This window comes from Zootoca vivipara, chromosome 15 (genome assembly GCF_963506605.1).
Source record: "Zootoca vivipara chromosome 15, rZooViv1.1, whole genome shotgun sequence".
Lineage (NCBI taxonomy): Eukaryota > Metazoa > Chordata > Lepidosauria > Squamata > Lacertidae > Zootoca > Zootoca vivipara.
Genome location: NC_083290.1, coordinates 44,986,196 through 45,004,698, shown reverse-complemented (window position 1 = coordinate 45,004,698; position 18,503 = coordinate 44,986,196). Strand labels below are relative to the sequence as shown.

Below are 18,503 nucleotides of genomic sequence, written 5' to 3'. Positions count from 1 at the left end.
CCTGGTGGAACGCTCTTTCCCATGAGACCAGGGCCCTGCGGGATTTGTCATCTTTCCGCAGGGCCTGCAAGACAGAGCTGTTCCGCCTGGCCTTTGGGTTAGACTCAGCCTGACCCCTGTGTTTTTCTCCCTCATGGCTTGGATTTATGGCCTACTTGAAATGAGGCTGCACTTTAAATTTTAATACTGTATTTTAATTTGTATTTTAATTAATTGTTTTTATGTTTTATTGTGGTTCTGTTGGTGTCAGCCACTTATGGCCTACTTGAAATGAGGCTGCACTTTAAATTTTAATACTGTATTTTAATCTGTATTTTAATTAATTGTTTTTATGTTTTATTGTGGTTCTGTTGGTGTCAACCGCCCTGAGCCCGGTTTTTGACTGGGGAGGGTGGGGTATAAATAAAAATTTATTATTATTATTTATTATTATTAGTGTTAGTTGTGCTGCCTTCCACGTTTGCAACTAGTCCCCAATGTGGCTGGTTGCCAAGGCATGCTGCTTCTTCCTTAGTGCAGAAGATGGCTACCAGAATTCTGACTGGTATGACCAGGTTTGTGCATTTTATGCCAACTTTAAAATCACTCTAGTAGCTACTAACTGCACTTAGGCACAAGCCAAACTGCTGTTAGTTACCATGCTAACCTGTTCAGTTTTGTTGTTTTGGTGAAGCCCTTCATCAAATGCCTTTATGGGGGATCCTGCTGAATCAGACCGAAGGCCTATCTAGCCAGGATTCTGTTCTCACCGTAGCCAACAAGATGCCTATAGGAAGCCTACAAGAAGCTCTCCTGCTCCTTCTGCCTCTTTCTACAGGAGGTTATACTGTATATAGAGCCATCATAGCTAGTAGCTATTTATAGACTTACCATTCATAATTTTGCTAATCCCCTTCTAAATCCATCTCAATTGGTGGCCTTCACTACATCTTGCAGTGATCCCCATTGTTTAACTATGTGCTGCATGAAGAAAATATTTTAAATAACTAAATAATTCTGCTTCAGTGAAAACAACAAAGAGTTGCAGCACCTTCAGGGCTAACAAATTTATTATTTGTGGAGGCAAATCCAATTTATGCATCAGACTGATTTGTTTTTACACATATGAAAGTATCTGTTAAGAGCATTGCTAAAAGAAAACTATTAAATGTTTCATTTTAGTCATTCTAATCAAAATCCTTTTAATATTTATAGAGTCAAAAAGTGCTCCTCAAGCATGTTATGAAGAAATTAATGGTCAGACAGATAGATTTGGACACTGTGGGATTGACATACGAAAGGGATTTAAGACTTGTTCTTTTCGGTATGTGATTAGGAAACAGAAGAAACTGAAATAAATTTTTCAGGGAGAGGAGTGTGGCAGGATGTTTGTGGGCTGGCAGCTTGGGCATCTTCTATTGTATGGTGCATGATTTTACTGTTGTTATAGTATCAAGGCAGCCAGGAGTGGGCTGTCATGACCCTCCCCCAGTTGGAGGGACAGCACTGGGTTTCTGACCCTGACCCTGATGCTGGTGGTCAGTCCCACTACTAAACTGTGGTTGACAGTCAGGTAGCATCAAGGCCCATGGTGCTGGAGCCAGTGTCTTATTTTTGGAGAAACACGGTAACACCACAGAATCTGGCACTTCCTCATCTAAATGCTGGAGAGGCTGCACCTCCATGGCCACGTACCTCCACATGTGGTGGGAATGCCCCCAAATTTAATCTTTTTTGATATAAGTGCTGCAGGAAATCTGCACAATAACAAAACAAGTAATAGAAGCAACTCCTATTAAATATCTTCCAAGGAACAACTCACATGACAAGTCACTTACTTGAGCAACTAAAAACATCATGACTAGACACTGGAATGACCTATCAGGAGTGAATATAGACCACTAGTACCAAAAAGTATTAGAAAAGTTAAGCAACAAACTTAAAGTAGCACAGGTGTGGCTCCCCTTTATCATATATACAGCACAACAAGATAATGATCTATTCTCTACCCTGCCCCAACAGCATAAGAATCAATATAGCTAATCTGACCCAACAACCTCACACCCTCACACAAACAAACAAACAAACCACACTGCAACTAACTGAACACAACCAACTGAATATTGGACCCTCAAATATCTTGCAATACCCACACGATGCTGACATAAAAACCCTGCACAAACTGCACAACAGAACAAAAGATCAATATCCCCTCATCCGCTCTCTTTTCCCCCAATTGCATATGTGTCTAGCACTAAATGTTAACGAACTGTGAAAACTCTATGAATTGAAAGTAGAAATACTATATGTACTTTTTTGTCTGTTTGTTTGCTACACAATAAAATCTTTAATAAAAACTAATTAAAAAAATAAAGGACACAACACAAAAGAAAAATGGATTGAGAAGAAGGATTAATTAATTAATTGTAGATTGCTTTTCACCAAAATGATTATAAGGTAATTCACATAAGAAAATCAATACTGTAGAGCAAAACCATACTACTACAACAAATTAAGATATACCAAAATATATCCGTTGGGCACAAACTGCTGGGCAATAATCTTTGATGCCAGATGTTTCAAAGGTTGAGGAATGACAGCCCCTCCCACATGTCATCTGTGTAATGAAAAGCATGATTTTTAGGTAACATGTTCAAAAATATACTTCAGTTGTCAAATCTGATATTTTGGAGGTGAAAAAAACAGATATTTCCAATACATAATCCCCAACTCTTTGCAAATGTGTGATCCTGTTCTTTTCTCCAAATGCCTTTGATAGGGATATCAGATGTGGAAAGTTAATTTGCGTCTATCCAACCAGAAAACCTTATGTTGACATGAACATTCCAATTCTGTACACTCCATTCCAAGATACCCTTTGTATATCTCTGGACCTTCAACAACCAGAGGGCTTTCCAGACCCAATGCTGGTGAAAGATGGTACAAAATGTGGAACTAAAAAGGTAAGGGATACAATCTGACACAGCATGACTATTACTGTTACTTAAATGTTGTCACCAGTGTGTACTGTATGGTGTTCTAGAGAGCAGCATAAGTAAAAGGAAGACCCCTGGTCTCATGCTTGAAGAACTTAAAATCTAAATTTCAGCTATGAGGATACAGGTATGATGGGCTGGGAGCGATGGGAGAAGCAGAGATGGAAATCAGCAAATGCAAGTAGATGTTGTTTGTTCATAAAGTGCCAAAAGCGGAGGGGGGGGGACCTCAGGGCCAGGGGGCTTAATGTAGCCCTGCAGACTTTTCTGTCTTCTCAGGCACTCACCACAGATCTCACCACTAGCTGGCCTTGCCCTGTGCCCTCCTGGACTGCTTTTGCTTGGCTGCAACATGTCCCTGAGCAGTGCTGGCACCTCTTGTGGAGCCAGTGTGGTGCAGTGGTTAAGAGCGGTAGACTCGTAATCTGGGCAACCAGGTTCGCATCCCCGATCCTCCACATGCAGCTGCTGGGTAACCTTGGGGTAGTCACACTTCTCTGAAGTCTCTCAGCCCCACCCACCTCACAGAGTGTTTGTTGTGGGGGAGGAAGGGAAAGGAGATTGTTAGCCACTTTGAGACTCCTTAGGGTAGTGATAAAGTGGGATATCAAATCCAAACTCCTCCTCCTCCTCCTCCTCCTCCTCCTCCTCCTCCTCCTCCTCCTCCTCCTCTTCTTTCTTCTTCTTCTTCTTCTTCTTCTTCTTCTTCTTCTTCTTCTTCTTCTTCTTCCTTGCATGGCCAGCTTCTGTCATCTCTCTTGCTCCATCCACTTTAGCATATGGCCCTTGGAAAACTGGACAGGGGGGAAACACGGTCTTTGACCTGAAAAGGGTTCTTTGTCCCTGGCCTAAAGTTCCCTTCAGCTATTTACATGTTTAGGCCTCATTTCAGTTGGGGATGATGCAGGGCTAGCTACATGGTTTCTGGGGGCTCTCCATATGCCCATTAGGAGTGCCCCTCCTGCCATGGTGTTCTTCCTCCAGTTCTTCCTCTTCCTTTTCCTCTTGCACCAGGCTGAGGCCAAGCGAGAGTTGCTACTACTGCTGATTGCAAAAGGTGAAGCAAGTGAGAAAATAGCTGCTTGTAGCAGCGGCCAGAGACGTGGCCACTATCCCCCCCCCCGATTGTACTCCCCCCAGCAGCCACTTGCCACTCACTCCTTAATCTGCCTGCAGGCTTCATTAGTTGCCCTCTGACTTTCATAGGAGGTAGAGGAGACAGGAAGAGGAAAATATTTTTAAAACATTGGTGCTTGACAAGAGGATGGGATGAAAGCTGGGCATTATGCTTCATCTTGTCCCCCACCCCCAACCTCCCATGATAATGTGGTTTTCCTGTAAAAAGGGTAGATCTAGATTAATGGAGGAGGGGAAAATACAGACTAGCACTTGGATGCAGATGACGTCATACATACACTGGAAAAATCTTGCATACAGATTTCGCAACAAACACCTGTCTGGAAGCACTCATAGATGGGGTCTGGTGGACGCAAAAGGTCTGTTGCAGGGCAGCAACACTTCTGAAAACTGAAAAATGCTATTGCTTTTTTTAAAGGTCTGTATCAAACAAGTATGTGAAAAGTATGGCGTCCTGAAATATGATTGTGATCCTACAAAAAAGTGCTTTGGGCATGGAGTAAGTAAAATGAATTGATCTGGCATACATAACAGAGACTTGGTGGGACATGGCAGATGGGGCTGTTATTGCTGCTGCTTGTCCACCAGGTTTCTCTTAAGCCAGCGGTCAGCAACCTTTTTCAGCTGTGGGACAGTCCATCGTCCCTCAGACCATATGGTGGGCTGGACTATATTTTGGGTGGGGTGGGGGAGGTGAAATGAATAAATTCCTATGCCCCACAAATGGGCATTTGAAAAAAGGCATTCTACTCATGTAAAAACACCAGGCAGGCCCCACAAATAACCCAGAGATGCATTTTAAATAAAAGGTCACATTCTACTATGTAAAAAATGCATCTGGCCCACGGGCCTGAGGTTGCCTACCCCTGTCTTAAGCACTGCAACCCAGGGTATGTGGTCAGTGGGGTGGTGGTTGTTGCAGCAATTTTTAGGAAGTTGGTAGTTTTCACCAGCCATCCTATTAGGGAAACTCAGTTTTCTGAAGTTGGGCAGTAGAGGCAGTGCAGGATTCCTATTGGGGCACCGACCTCCCCACTGCTTCAGGTCATGGCGGATGTTCTGCTGGAGACACCTAGTCTGGTGGCCCTAGGGGATTTGAACATCCATGCTGACACGACCTTACAAGGGACCATTTGGGACTTCATGGGAAGCATGGCCTCTGACCCTACTAACCATGGACGCCTTAGATCTGGCGTTTACCGCTGTGGATGTGGGTGATCTGACACTAAGTTCCAGTACAACAAAATAAGTCAGATCACTTCCTGGTGCAACTAGACTTCTCTGTGACCCTTCCCTTCTGCAGGGAGGTGGGACCGATTTGAATGGTCACTTAATGGATCCAAATGACTTCTAAAGAGTGGGGGGGTCTTGTTCCCATGTTGATGGCCTCTCAGCTTTGGGTCCAGCCATTATGGCCAATTATCACCAAATCTTCCATTCTTAGGCAAAGTTATTGAGCAGGTGGTTGCTCAACAACTCCAGGCATGTCTAGAGTATGTGGAACATTTCGACCCCTTCCATTTAAATCAGAACCAGTGAATGTCCTGTTTGAGTGTCTGGAAGCGGTTGGAGGATGGATGGCAGCTAATAGATTGAGGTTGAATCCCAACAAAACAGAAGTACTAGGGGACAGGGGGCAGGACTTCCTAGTCCTGAATGGGATAACAGGTGCACAGCCTGGGAGTTATTTTGGACTCACAGCTGTCCATGGAGGCATAGGTTAATTATATTTTCAGGGGAGCTGTTTACCTGCTCCATCTGGTACGCTGGCTGAGACCCTACCTGCCTGCGCACTGTCTCACCAGAGTGGTCCATACCATGGTTATCTCTCGCTTGGACTACTGCAATGCGCTTTACGTGGGGCTACCTTTGAAGGTCCAGCTCCAAGGGCCTTCTGGCAGTTCCCTCCCTGTGTGAAGTGAGGTTACAGGGAACCAGGCAGAGGGCCTTCTCAGTAGTGGTGCCCTCTCTGTGGAACGTCCTCTCATCAGATGTCAAGGAGATAAGTAACTATTCAACCTTTAGAAGACAGCTGAAGGCAGCCCTCTATAGGGAAGTTTTTAATGTTTAATGTTTTATTATGTTTTTGTATATGCTGGAAGCAGCCCAGAGTGGCTGGGGCAAACCAATCAGATGGGCGGGGTACAAAGAATGAATTAACAACAACAACAACAACAACAACAACAACAGCTGCCACTACTTTACCCTTACTTTTATTTTAGACTAGAACTGAGGCCCTACCCTGTTTCTCATATTTTAAGACATACCCATAAAATAAGCCATAGCAGGATTTTTAAGCATTCAAGGAATATAAGCCATACCCCGAAAATAAGCCATAGTGATAGGCGTAGCAGCAATGCCGGCCACGGCAGAAGGAGGAGGAAAAAAATAAGACATCCCTTGAAAATAAGCCATAGTGTGTTTTTTTGAGGAAAAAATAAATATAAGACATGTCTTATAATATGAGAAACACGGTACTCAGGAAGTAATAAGAATAATAATGTTTTCTTAAAGCATATTTTTCTTTTTAAGATAAGGCACGTAAGCAAGAAGTAAATGTTTGCTATTCCTCCCCCACCCCCCCTTCAGATTTGCAACAACAAAAGAAACTGCCACTGTGATCCAGGATGGGCACCTCCAAATTGCAAGGAAAAAGGAGGCCCCCTCGGAGGAAGCATTGACAGTGGGCTTCGTATGCTGGCTTCTGGTGAGTAAAAGCACGGCCCTCCATCCTGACAAACAGCTCTGCTGCAGTAGTTTCCAAACTGTTTAGAATTAGGACCCACCTTTCGCCTCAACCTGAAACCATGGGACTGGGTTTGATTTATGTTTTAACCCATTCATTCCCCTCTTTATTCTTCCTTTTTTGTCTTTCTCAAGGCAGAAAGAACAAGATAAGAAGTGACAGCACATTAGCTTAATAATCATTCCTTCTTCCAAAGGAACTTTAGGATTGTAGGCTGTGTGTTTATGAGAGTTCATGTGAGTGAAATGTTTCCGAATTCTTAGTACCTGAACTAAACTGCAATTCCCAGGAAGTGGGGGAAGGGTGGCAGTTAAGCTATTATAAAATTGGTATATATTTTCAGTATAGATATAATCCCTCTCTCCATCACTGTTTTCTAGTTCTCTTTCAAAGAGCAAAAGTGAAAAGCAAATGTTTTAGTACTACTGCTCCTCCCTAAACCAGGGTGCGATGGACTTGTGCTTCTGATGTGCAATCTGAATCCCAGTGGACTAGTACAAAGTCAGTGGGTGTACTTGCTGATGTACAATTAATTGGGTCAGAACAAAACTTATTGGTGAAAAAGAGTGAAAAATCCAAACCATACCTTCTTCTTATTGTAATAACCCTGGAGCACAGGAGACACTCTGCCATGAGACACTCTTGCCCAAACTCCAGTGAAAGGAACAGAAGCTGCACATGAGGATAGCACTTAGGCACAGAAGAGAAAGAGAGAGCACTGCAGAGAAAGAAGCTAACACATTCCTAGTGCTACCTACCGGTAGTTACAGTGGTACCTCGCAAGACGAACGCTTCGCGCAACTAAAAAAATCGCAAGACGAAAGCATTTTGTGATTTTTTTGAAGACTCACAAAACGAAGTTGTCTATGGCCGTGCTTTGCAATACAAAGTAGCCTCGCCACCCTGCGTTCCAGAGGAGGCCGCGGTTCGGATTCCGATGGCGACGGAAAGGGAAGCCACCGCCGCTGCCGCATACCTTGAGGACTCCGCCGCTGCTTCTGTCTCCTGCGGCGGCGCGGTGTTCATTGCCTCGGGCTTGCCCTCCCCGGCAGTCATGGCAGCCTCCGCGGCTCCTCCCCGGCGGGCTGGCAGGCAAGCACAGGCTGCTTCTCTCCCTTGGCGATCCGGCAGGAACAGCAGCGGGGCTCGCCAGGCGGCCCTTGGCGGCAACAGTGGCGGCGCCTGCAGGAGTGGAGGCTGCAACGGGAGGAGACCCCTGGCCCTCCTCCTGCTTCCCCCTCCCCAGAGCCTTAAAAACTTGCGGCCGTGGCGGGTGAGTCGGCGCCTTTTTTTGCACTTTTTTTTGCCCATAGGAACGCATTAATTAAATTTCTTTTTTAAAAAAAAATAATTCTTATTAGATTTTCCAATTAAACAACATCAAATCACATTGAAATTATTACCAATTACACTTTATATTACAAATCCAAATTAATTATACAATTCCAATTAAAGGAAACATTCCAATTATGTCTAATTATACTGAATTGTTCAGACTCCCCATCCCTCAGATTCCAGAGCTTCCTACTAATCACTACTGCCATTTGCTCTTAATCATTTCTCCCTTATTATTCAGCCTCTGACATAAACCTTCACATATTGTCCCAAAATAATACAGTCCTTTCCTAACAGTCTTTGTTGACATCCTTCAATCTTCTCCAAGCCTCTGAGTTATGTTGCCAGCCAAGTTTTACCAAAATGTTTCTATCGCTGCGTGGATTTATGTCTTTAGTCTCCCTCTGATCGCTGGTCTTTCCAAATCCATAAGCACACAATTACAAATCATGTCCAAATTTCTACTCCATAGCTCCTCCGAAGACAGATTTACAGCTTTTCCAGTGAGGGGTTAGCCAAGTCAAATCTTATCACTCTTCTAAAAACAAGCAACGGCTTCCTCCTCACCTCTAGCTGCTCCCTGCTTCGGCGCAATTTTGTGCTTTCTTAATTTCTGACTGCGACACAAGTCTTAAATCTTCTTAATTGATCCACAAAAAGTCCCACAAGCACCAGCTTTTAGGGAGATTTTTACCAGATTATCAAAGCATATATAATCCTCCATTTTTATATTGTTTATATTTCCATGTCCACACAGTTTATACTTTCTATTTTCCTGCAGCTCTAGATAATTCCGATAGTCCGTCCAGAGAAGGTGTTTAGTGTAATCTTTAAGAGAAGGAAAAAAAGGGGTTTCACTTCCCTGTCGGCTTCTCCAGATAACCCATCTTCTTTTCTGCGATGTTTCCACCTCTTATCTCTCAGTGGCCGTAAATCAAGTCTTTACTGCTCAGGGCTGGGTCTGCAGGCAATGAATTTTTTGCTCCTTCATCTGAGGCATGCCCAAAACTTTTATCTAATTAAAATTCCAAGTTATGGGACCCGTGCCCACATTGGGTGGCTTCCAGGAGTGCCGACTCCAATGGGTGCTCGGCCCAGGCCCCCCACCCCCGCAGTGGCCCCCTCCCGTAGCGTCCCGGGAGGGGTGGGGGAGGCTGCATACTCCCAAAGCAGCCACCAAAAAAAACACCGTTGAAGCGGAGCAGATGTTATGTCCGCCATTCCCAGCGTGCACGAGCTGAAGTCCTGAACACATACCCTAAGGCAGGGTAAAGGGGAGAAGGATTAAACCTAGCAAAAACCCCTGTAAAGATCTTTATTCTGGACTGGGGAAAGTCCCTCTGAAAGCTGGAGTCGGGTCCCTGGAGGGATCAGCGAGCCGCCATTGTGACATTATACTAGAAAGGAATTTGCTTGCCTCTTTGAGGCTGGAAACTGTCAGCAGTGAAGAGAGCACAAAATATAAGGCTCTGTGCATGAAGTTGGACAATGCTCTTTTCATAAATGGACACAAGATTTTTAAGATATGAAGAAGAATTAAAAATGACTGTTTGTAACCAGATCGGACATAACTTTTGTTTCTGAACTTTGGAAATAAGAACTACGCCATTTCCTGTCTAGTAATCTCTGCTTTCCCAGGAAATTTGAGACGAGCAGGATGTCAGTAGACACAATATCATCTGACTTGGACCTTCAAAAACAACTTCTGGAACTTATTGAAGATTTAAGATGTGACGTGTATCGGAACACAATACAGATTGCAAAAATGTTCCCCCATTGTTCCCCCAGTGGGGGGGGGGCAAGATTCCTGTTTGATTCCAAGAGCTTTTAAAAAAGAACCAGTATGGACTAATGCCCTCCCAGTGAGAGAGGGAGGGCAGAATCCATACTGGGGCCAGAGATTAAGGGAAAGAAAAATTGTGAAAGGGCTAAAAAGTGGGAAAGCAGTTGGATGGTGTTTTGTAACATTCAAAGAATTGGGGAGGCAGCAGAGGATGACCAAGGAAGAAGGGTGGATAGGAAGGGACAGGGTGGGAGTGGGGGGAGGAGCAATAAGGGATGTTAATTTTTGATGGCTTTAGATCAGGGGTGTCAAACTCAAATTCATCGGGGGCCGCATCAGCAGTTTCGTCACCCTCAAAGGGCCGGTTGTATTTGTAGGACTATGTGTCCACTCTTTATTATCATAAATTATTGTCACTGCATTCAATTATTACTGTTTTTTGTAATAATGTAAGTAATAACTAGCTCTGAAAGCAGAAACATAGTCAGAATAATGGCAAGTAGATATTCAAATGTACAATTATTGTACAATTTATTGAAAAATGATTTTTGGTAACTGCACTGGGTGGTGGAGGCTCACTGGGGTTTCATGCAGGACCTTTGCAGAGCTACTAGTACCTGGAGATGCTGGGGTCCTTCTGCATCCAGGACAGATGTTCTGCCAGTGAGCCACCACCCTTCACCAAAAGGACTGGCTGAGGTTGACTCACTGGAGCTGCTCTCCTGGTTCCAGGGTTTAAGGGCCAGAAGTATAAAGCAGCATCCTATGTTTCTGAGGAGAGTGAGAGGGAGGGGAGGGGAGGGAGGGAGGAAGGGAGGAAGAAAAGAGGGAGTGGGAGGGAGAGAGGAAGGAAGGAAAGGGGAGAGAAAGAAGAGTAGGAAATAAGGAAGGGAATAAAGAAGGAAAGAAAAAGAAAGAGGGAGAGAAGACGGAAAGGGAGAAAGAAGGAAGGAAGTAGAAGGAAAGAAAGAATAAGAATGAGGGAGAGGAAGACAGATGGGAAGGAAGGAAGGAAGGAAGGAAGGAAGGAAGGAAGGAAGGAAGGAAGAAAAGAGGGAGCAGGAGGGAGAGAGGAAGGAAAGAGGTGAGAGAAAGAAGAGTAGGAAAGAAGGAAGGGAATAAAGGAAAGAAAAAGAAAGAGGGAGAGAAGACGGAAAGGGAGAAAGAAGGAAGGAAGTAGAAGGAAAGAAAGAATAAGAATGAGGGAGAGGAAGACAGATGGGAAGGACGGAAGGAAGGAAGGAAGGAAGGAAGGAAGAAAAGAGGGAGCAGGAGGGAGAGAGGAAGGAAAGAGGTGAGAGAAAGAAGAGTAGGAAAGAAGGAAGGGAATAAAGGAAAGAAAAAGAAAGAGGGAGAGAAGACAGAGATAAAGAAGGAAGGAAGGAGAGGGAAAGAAAGAATAAGAACGAGAGAGAGGAAGAAAGAAAGGGAAGGGGGGGGTCGCCGCCTTGATTCAGTGCCAGAAAAGAGTGCGAAGGGACCCAGGGGCAAAAAGCATTTCCCGTGCAGCGTGAGGCAGCGGGTGTCCGTTTTAGGAGAAGTGCGTAAAGCCTCAGAGTTGCACGTTCGTGAGGCTGAGCCGCTGCTGAGCTCAAGTTCATGAGGCTGAGCCGCGGCAAGAGTAGGTGAGGGAAGAGGAGGAGGAGGAGGCAGCTTGCCGGGACGGTGCCGGCAGCGCCGTATGGAGAGTCCCGAGCCTCTGGGACGCAGCAGTGCTCTGTAGCACTTTGAATCCTCCTACTCCTCCACACGGCGCTGCTGGGTGCTTTGTCTGTGCTTCAGCAGCAGCAGCAGCAGCCATTTCCAGGCGCCGAGCCGTGGCAGGAGGAGGAGGATTCAAAGTGCTACAGAGCAGTGCTGCGTCCCAGAGGCTCGGGACTCTCCGTGCGGCGCTGCCGGGCGCTGACCCGGCAAGCTGCCTCCTCCTTCTCCTGCTGTGGCTCGGGGCGCTCCACGCAGCGCTGCTCCGGCCGCCTTTCTACCCCCCCCTGGCCACAGCTGTTTGTTGGCGCTTTGTCGGCGCGGCGCTTCAGCAGGAAGGTCCCGCTGCTGGGTCCCGCTGGCTGGGGCGCTCGGCGGGCCACATGACGAGGTCTGGCGGGCCGGATTTGGCCTGCGGGCCTTGTATTTGACACCCGTGCTTTAGATGGTCCGAAACTGTAATGACCTTTGATGATGTTTCTTGCTTGGCAGGGGGTTGGACTGGATGGCCCTTGTGGTCTCTTCCAACTCTATGACTCTATACCTGTGGAACTCGCTGAATCATCTGGGAGACCCTGAATCCAGGGGAGGGGGGGGCTGATTTAAGTGATTAAATGATATTATGTTAAAAATAATAATATTTGAATTCATGGAAAGTTTTTGGTAATAAATTTTAGGTTAAGGGGGAAATAAAAGATAGAGGATGTGAAAATAATTTTTTGATTTGGATTAATTGATTAATTATTGGTGGAGGATAATAGACATTTTTCAGAATAGAATAGTTGAGAGATAGTGAAAAAATGTGTTAGAATGATTTAAGATACAAAATGAAAATTGCTTAATTGAGATTTTAAAATGGACCCGGTGTGGGGGGAATTGAGGAAGTCAACAATGTTAAGTTAAAAAAATGTAAGAATTGTTATGTTTTTCTTTTTCATGTTTTCTTTTTGTTTTATGTTTTTTGTGATTTTATTTTTGTGAATATTGGAAAATGAATAAAAATTATTTGAAAAAAATAAAAATGTCTAATGCCGCAGCTCTCCTGGTTCAGTCTTTGCTGTGAAATTTGTTTCCATCTAGATATTACAGAAAGAGTCATAGAAGACAACATGAGGACGTGGGTGCTCCTGAGCATATTTCTCTTTCTGCCCATTGTGGTTGGGTCAGCCGTCCTGATTGTCAAATGGGCACGAATCAGCAAGTACTGCATAGATGACAGCGAGTCCCTAGGTGATTCTGAGTAAGTCACTTTGGCCACAGTTTACCAGGGCCTGCCCTGTATTCACCTGAAATCTTCTGATCCATCAACAATTTGGACAAGTAGCACCTGCAACATAATTCAGTCTTCTTCACCCATGACCCAGGTGGCGCTGTGGTTAAACCACTGAGCCTAGGGCTTGCTGATCAGAAGGTCGGTGGTTCGAATCCCTGTGACGGGGTGAGCTCCCGTTGCTTGGTCCCAGCTCCTGCCAATCTAGCAGTTCGAAAGCACGTCAAAGTGCAAGTAGATAAATAGGAACCGCTACAGCAGGAAGGTAAACGGCGTTTCCGTGTGCTGCTCTGGTTTGCCAGAAGCGGCTTTGTCATGCTGGCCACATGACCTGGAAGCTGTACGCTGGCTCCCTCGGCCAATAATGCGAGATGAGCGCGCAACCACAGAGTCTGTCACGACAGGACCTAATGGTCAGGGGTCCCTTTACCTTTACCTTTAGCACCTGCAACATAATTCAGTCTTCTTCACCCATGGCCGCCTCCACATTCCATTTCCCTTCTCACACACTTTTGCATTGGGCTGTGGGGTTTTATTGTTTTTTTTGGGGGGGGGGGGAGTCCCTTGCTTTCGGGTGGCGCTGTGGGTTAAACCACAGAGCCTAGGGCTTGCTGATCAGAAGGTCGGCGGTTCGAATCCCTGTGACGGGGTGAGCTCCCGTTGCTTGGTCCCAGCTCCTGCCAACCTAGCAGTTTGAAAGCACTTTAAAGTGAAAGTAGATAAATAGGTACTGCTACAGCGGGAAGGTAAACGGCATTTCCGTGTGCTGCTCTGGTTCGCCAGAAGTGGCTTTGTCATGCTGGCCACATGACCTGGAAGCTGTACGCCGGCTCCCTTGGCCAATAATGCGAGATGAGCGCCGCAACCCCAGAGTCGGTCACGACTGGACCTAATGGTCAGGGGTCCCTTTACCTTTTACCCTTGCTTAGGGTTTTTTCCTAATATTTTTTGTTCTATTTCTGCAAACCTTGGGGTTCATCTGAGCCTGTTGATGCATCGGAGGTGCCATTTCAGCTGCACAATTAACACAGATAGGAGTTCGCTGTTGGTATATATCGGGGTGGGGGAGGGCTGTATCCCTCCAGATGTGGTTGGATGATGTTCAACAACAAAAGAAAGAAAAGCAAGGATAGGAACCTGTGACCCTCCAGGTGTTGTTGTACTGCAACAACCCATTGTGGCTAGTGGTCAGGAAAGATGGGAGTGTAGTCCAGCAACCTCTGAAGGGCCATAAGTTGCCCACCCCAGTACATATAATAATAATTAACTTTCAGACTTTATAGTAAAGCTAACTCCATGACAAAACCGAGGTATGTTATCTGTATATAATTGAGGATAAGTAATCTTAATTCTCATTACATTTCAGATCTTATACTAGATCCGATGAATATAGCATGTCAGACAAAACAAGGTAGGCGTCAACTAACTTAAAGTATATTGATTAAAAACAAACCAATTTGCCTTACAGAGCTAGCTGCAGTGTAGAAAAGGATCACTCCCTAATATATTTTCTCCCTTTGTGATAGTGAAACATGGATTAAATTGTCTAGTTTTCCCCACCACTTAAGGACTGGGTTTATATGCAAAATCAGCTTATTTACCTTTCCTTCCAAGGAGCCTCAAGGGAACACACAGTAAAATAAGACCTGAAAACAAACACGGGCAGAGCAGACTTTTACTCTGGTTACTCAGGGGTTGTGCATGGGATGGCCGGAGTGTGATTCTGTTGCTCTGCCAGCGAAATAATGGTCATATCTACTATTCAGTCTCACTCTACCTGGGAGGGGAAAATACACCAGTCCAAATATTAGAAGTCAGCTTAACAGCATTCCTGGAAAACCATCAAAGCCTACCAATCCTGGACTCCACCAGCAATGATGCCCACAGGCTGCCCCCACATGCAGACAATGGACTCAGGATGTCCTGCTCCTAGCACACCCACTGCACCATCAGACACACAATGGGCATCAGTGTCCCCCAATGGCACAGATCCAGTGGCACAGCCAGCAGTCAGCCTTCTACTGCTTGTCTCCAGGCACCCCTCCAAGCCAGACTGCTTGAACTCAACAGCTGTTGTTCTTTTAGCACAACACACAAAGGGGAAGGAGGAGAACCCCCACAACACAGCACCCATATAGCTCTGGGATTAGGGGGCCTTCAAAGAGTACTCACATTTGTCCTGATCCGAGACAAAGGTTCAGGGCCCACCCAAGGTTATCCAAGGCCAAGAGTGGAAGATGTAACAGGCAGAGTCACAGACACCCCGCAAGAGCCATCAGCCGCCAGTTTATCATTAGGGGTTGTTTGTAAAAGTATGGAATGGATTAATCCATTTTGCATTATTTTCTATGGGAAAGTGTGCCTTGGTTTTGGAATGCTTCTGGAATGGATTAAGTTTGAGAACCAAGGTACCACTGTATATTAATCATCATTACTCAATTTTAACTCTATTTATATGATAGTATTCATTCTAATTGTTTAGATACTGTTTTCTCAATTCACATGGTCTCATCAATTCAACAATGTTAAATGGCACACCTAAAACTCTGCCAGCCTTCAGCAGTGTGGTGCCCTCAGGGCAGTCTCAAGCAGGTTGCGCGCCCTGGCGCTGAGGGGCGGAGATCGCTCCGGCGCCCCCACCCTCGCAGGGCGCAGCATGCCGCGCAGCGTCCGGCCTACCAGCCCGGCGCCCTGCCACCCCGCACCACCGGGACTCTACCTAGAGCCGGCCCTGGGTGCCCTCCAGATCTTTTGGAGTGCAGCTCCTGTTGGCCTCAGCCAGCATGGCTGTTTGATGCCAGGCTGAATGGAGTTATGGTCTGAAACATCTGGTGAGCAAAGCAGTGACAGGCATTGCTTGGGGAACTGTTTCATAACAGCAGCAGCAGCAGCAGCAGCAGCAGCAGCAGCAGCAGCAGCAGCAGCAGCAGCAGCAGCAGCAGCAGCACTTCCAGGCAAAGCCCCACAAGACTAGATCTTGCCTTTCATAGGAAAGGTACAAAGTAGGGCCAGTCCACCCAAGAGGCAAGGTAAAGCGACTGCCTCAGGTGGCAGTAGATCTGGCCTCCAAGCTACACATCACCCCCTGCTGCTGCTGCTGCTGCTGCTGTGGTGGCAGTGACAGCACTCCTTGGAGGCCAGATCTGCGTTCTCCTTGGCAGCGCCCCCTCCCCATGCCACCTCTACAGTGGCCTCTTGGTGAACAGGTCTCCTCTGACTCTTTCCCCCAATGCACAGCTTTATTCCACCCAGTTCCTGATATAGATGAAGTGAACTCAGACCTTCCTCCCTGACAGGCAGGAGATGCCAGTTTGTGGTTTGCCTTAGGGGCCCAAGTGTCTTGGGCCAGCCCTGGTACAGAAATTTCAAAGACTGTGCAGGGAGTGGAGAGGTTTCTATGGGAGAAGGTGGTTTTTCCAATCTCTTCTCCATCTTTCTGGGTGGTGCTAAGGAAATGCAAATGCACCATTTATTTATTTTTGTCTCATTTTGCTGATTCTCCTTATTGTTTTGTTCCATCATATCTTCTCTCCTCTCTCCCTCCTGCTGCCCCTGGCATGTGAGTAGCTTGAGCAACCAAGAAGACACAATGTGACCAGACCTGGGCCAGGCTCCTGCTGTTTATATGACTTGTAGCTGCCTAATAAATTATTGCTTGCTTATACAGTACAGGTGAAAAGTATTCTGTGAATGGTTCTCCAGGTCCTTCTTTGCATTTGTATACAGAATGCAGGAGCTGCATTATGGGTTGGCATCAGTAGGCACATGCTGTGGCCTACACCCCAATAGGGGCTTACTGCTTGTTCCAAGAGCCTCTTTGCCTTCCTCCATGCTTTTGCTGCCTCTTCACCTGCCATCCCCAAGCAACGAAAACCAGCAGTGAGCTAATCTCTCTTTGAGGGAATAGATGCCAATTCTGCCAGAGATTTCTGCTAGAGGGAGCCAGGGCCGGTGTGTCCATTCAGGAGACCTAGGCAGCTGCCTAGGGCGCCAGAATGGAGGGGGTGCTGGCCAGCCTGCCCACCGCCTGCCGCCCGCCGGTGCTGAGCGGCTTCAGGCCGCTCTCCAGAGGCACGCGCGGAGAGTGGCCTCAAGCCGCTCTACAGCTGACAGGCACAGTGGAGATGGCCCCAGGCTCGCGGTCCCCGTGCGAAGCTCCAGAGGCGTGCGGGAGCGCGAGCCTGGGGCCACCTCGCTGCGCCTGTCAGCTGTAGAGCGGCTTTAGGCCGCTATCCCGAGGCACGCGCCTCCGGAGAGCGGTCTGAAGCCACTCTACAGGCTACAGCTGACAGGCTCCCGCTCCCGCACACTGAGAGGTGCATAGATGAAAGGGAGCTGGCAATACAATTCGCTAGAATTTTTCTTTTTTTCTTTTTCTTTTAAGGGCAATTTCACTGCCCCCCTCCTTTCCCTCTCTGTTTCTCTTCCTTTCTCTCCCCATTGCTTTGAGCGCGACCAACTTTGCTCTTGATCTCCGCTACTCACAGGGCACCAGCAGCAGCAGCGTCAAGGAGCGGGGAGAAGCGGGGGGGGGGAAGCGAAGTTTGAAGAAGGGTTGGAACTGGATCCTGCCAGAGGCCAGGATGCCATCCAGGGAGATGTAAATGAGGCCGACGAGGCCGAGGGAGAGAAAGGGGGCTTTTCTTTCCGATTTTCCCTCTCGCGTGTGTGCCTGTGCACTTTGCAATCACAGCGCCTTCTCCCCACTTCTCCTCCCGCTGAACAATTGAGTTGATTCCGGCTGCTCCTGCTGGCATCCTGGGGACATTTTATGAAATATGGGGACATTCTGGGGACGAGATTTGTCTGGGGACACATCTGCAAATCTGGGGGCTGTCCCCGGGAACGTCTGGTAACCCTAATGTAGACCCATATGTGCCACTGCAGCCTCTTCCCAACCTTGCCCAGGGCTCCTACTTCTGCCCTTGGGAGAGGCAGAAGTGAGAAGTCTAGGGCAGGGAGCTTCTGAGACTGGCCTGAGAATGTTTAGTATTTCAGATTGTAAATTGTCTTGGGTGCCGCGGTAGAGAGGCAGAATATAAATGCAACACACAAACTTCACAGAAAAGCTTCTGCCACTCCAGTGTGTGAGGCAGACAAAGGAAGGGACGCTAATAGAGCCCACACTATGCACGTGTGCCTCTGGAGAGCGGCCTGAAGCTGTTTTTTATTTTATTTTTTCTACTTTTTATTTTTTTCTACTTTTTATTTTTTCTATTTTCTGGTTTTATTTTTTCTATTTTTTATTTTTCTATTTTCTATTTTTCTATTTCTGTTTTTAGTGGCAAGCGGCCACTTCCTTGGGCTGGGACGGGCGCGAGGGTGCGAAGCCTGCTGGCAACTGGAGCTGAGGAGGAGCGGCGGCGCCTTAGTCGGCTTCCCCCTCAGCGAGCAAGACGGAGAGAGAAGCCCGCCTGCCTGCCTGCCTGCCAGTAGCGACACTAGGAGACAGCCTTGCTAAGCGCCGCCCGGAGCCCGCCTTCCTGCCTGCCTGTCTGCCATCCCTCTGGGCGGGGGGCAGCCCGGCTCTCCTGGGAGCGCCGAAGCCGGCTGCCG

General features: G+C 46.8%; 1 protein-coding gene across 1 annotated transcript in view; it reads left to right on the top strand.

The window, feature by feature from the left end:
* Positions 1 to 16,925, top strand: part of LOC118096803 (disintegrin and metalloproteinase domain-containing protein 2-like) — a 48,474-nt gene extending 31,549 nt beyond the window's left edge. Inside the window, exons 14-20 of the mRNA XM_060283088.1 lie at positions 1,195 to 1,303; positions 2,759 to 2,942; positions 4,531 to 4,611; positions 6,702 to 6,819; positions 12,758 to 12,917; positions 14,314 to 14,358; positions 16,515 to 16,925. Of these exons, the coding sequence (XP_060139071.1) occupies positions 1,195 to 1,303; positions 2,759 to 2,942; positions 4,531 to 4,611; positions 6,702 to 6,819; positions 12,758 to 12,917; positions 14,314 to 14,358; positions 16,515 to 16,542 (725 nt within the window). The 3' untranslated portion in view covers positions 16,543 to 16,925. The remainder of the gene's footprint in view (positions 1 to 1,194; positions 1,304 to 2,758; positions 2,943 to 4,530; positions 4,612 to 6,701; positions 6,820 to 12,757; positions 12,918 to 14,313; positions 14,359 to 16,514) is intronic.
* The last annotated feature ends 1,578 nt before the right edge of the window (positions 16,926 to 18,503 follow it).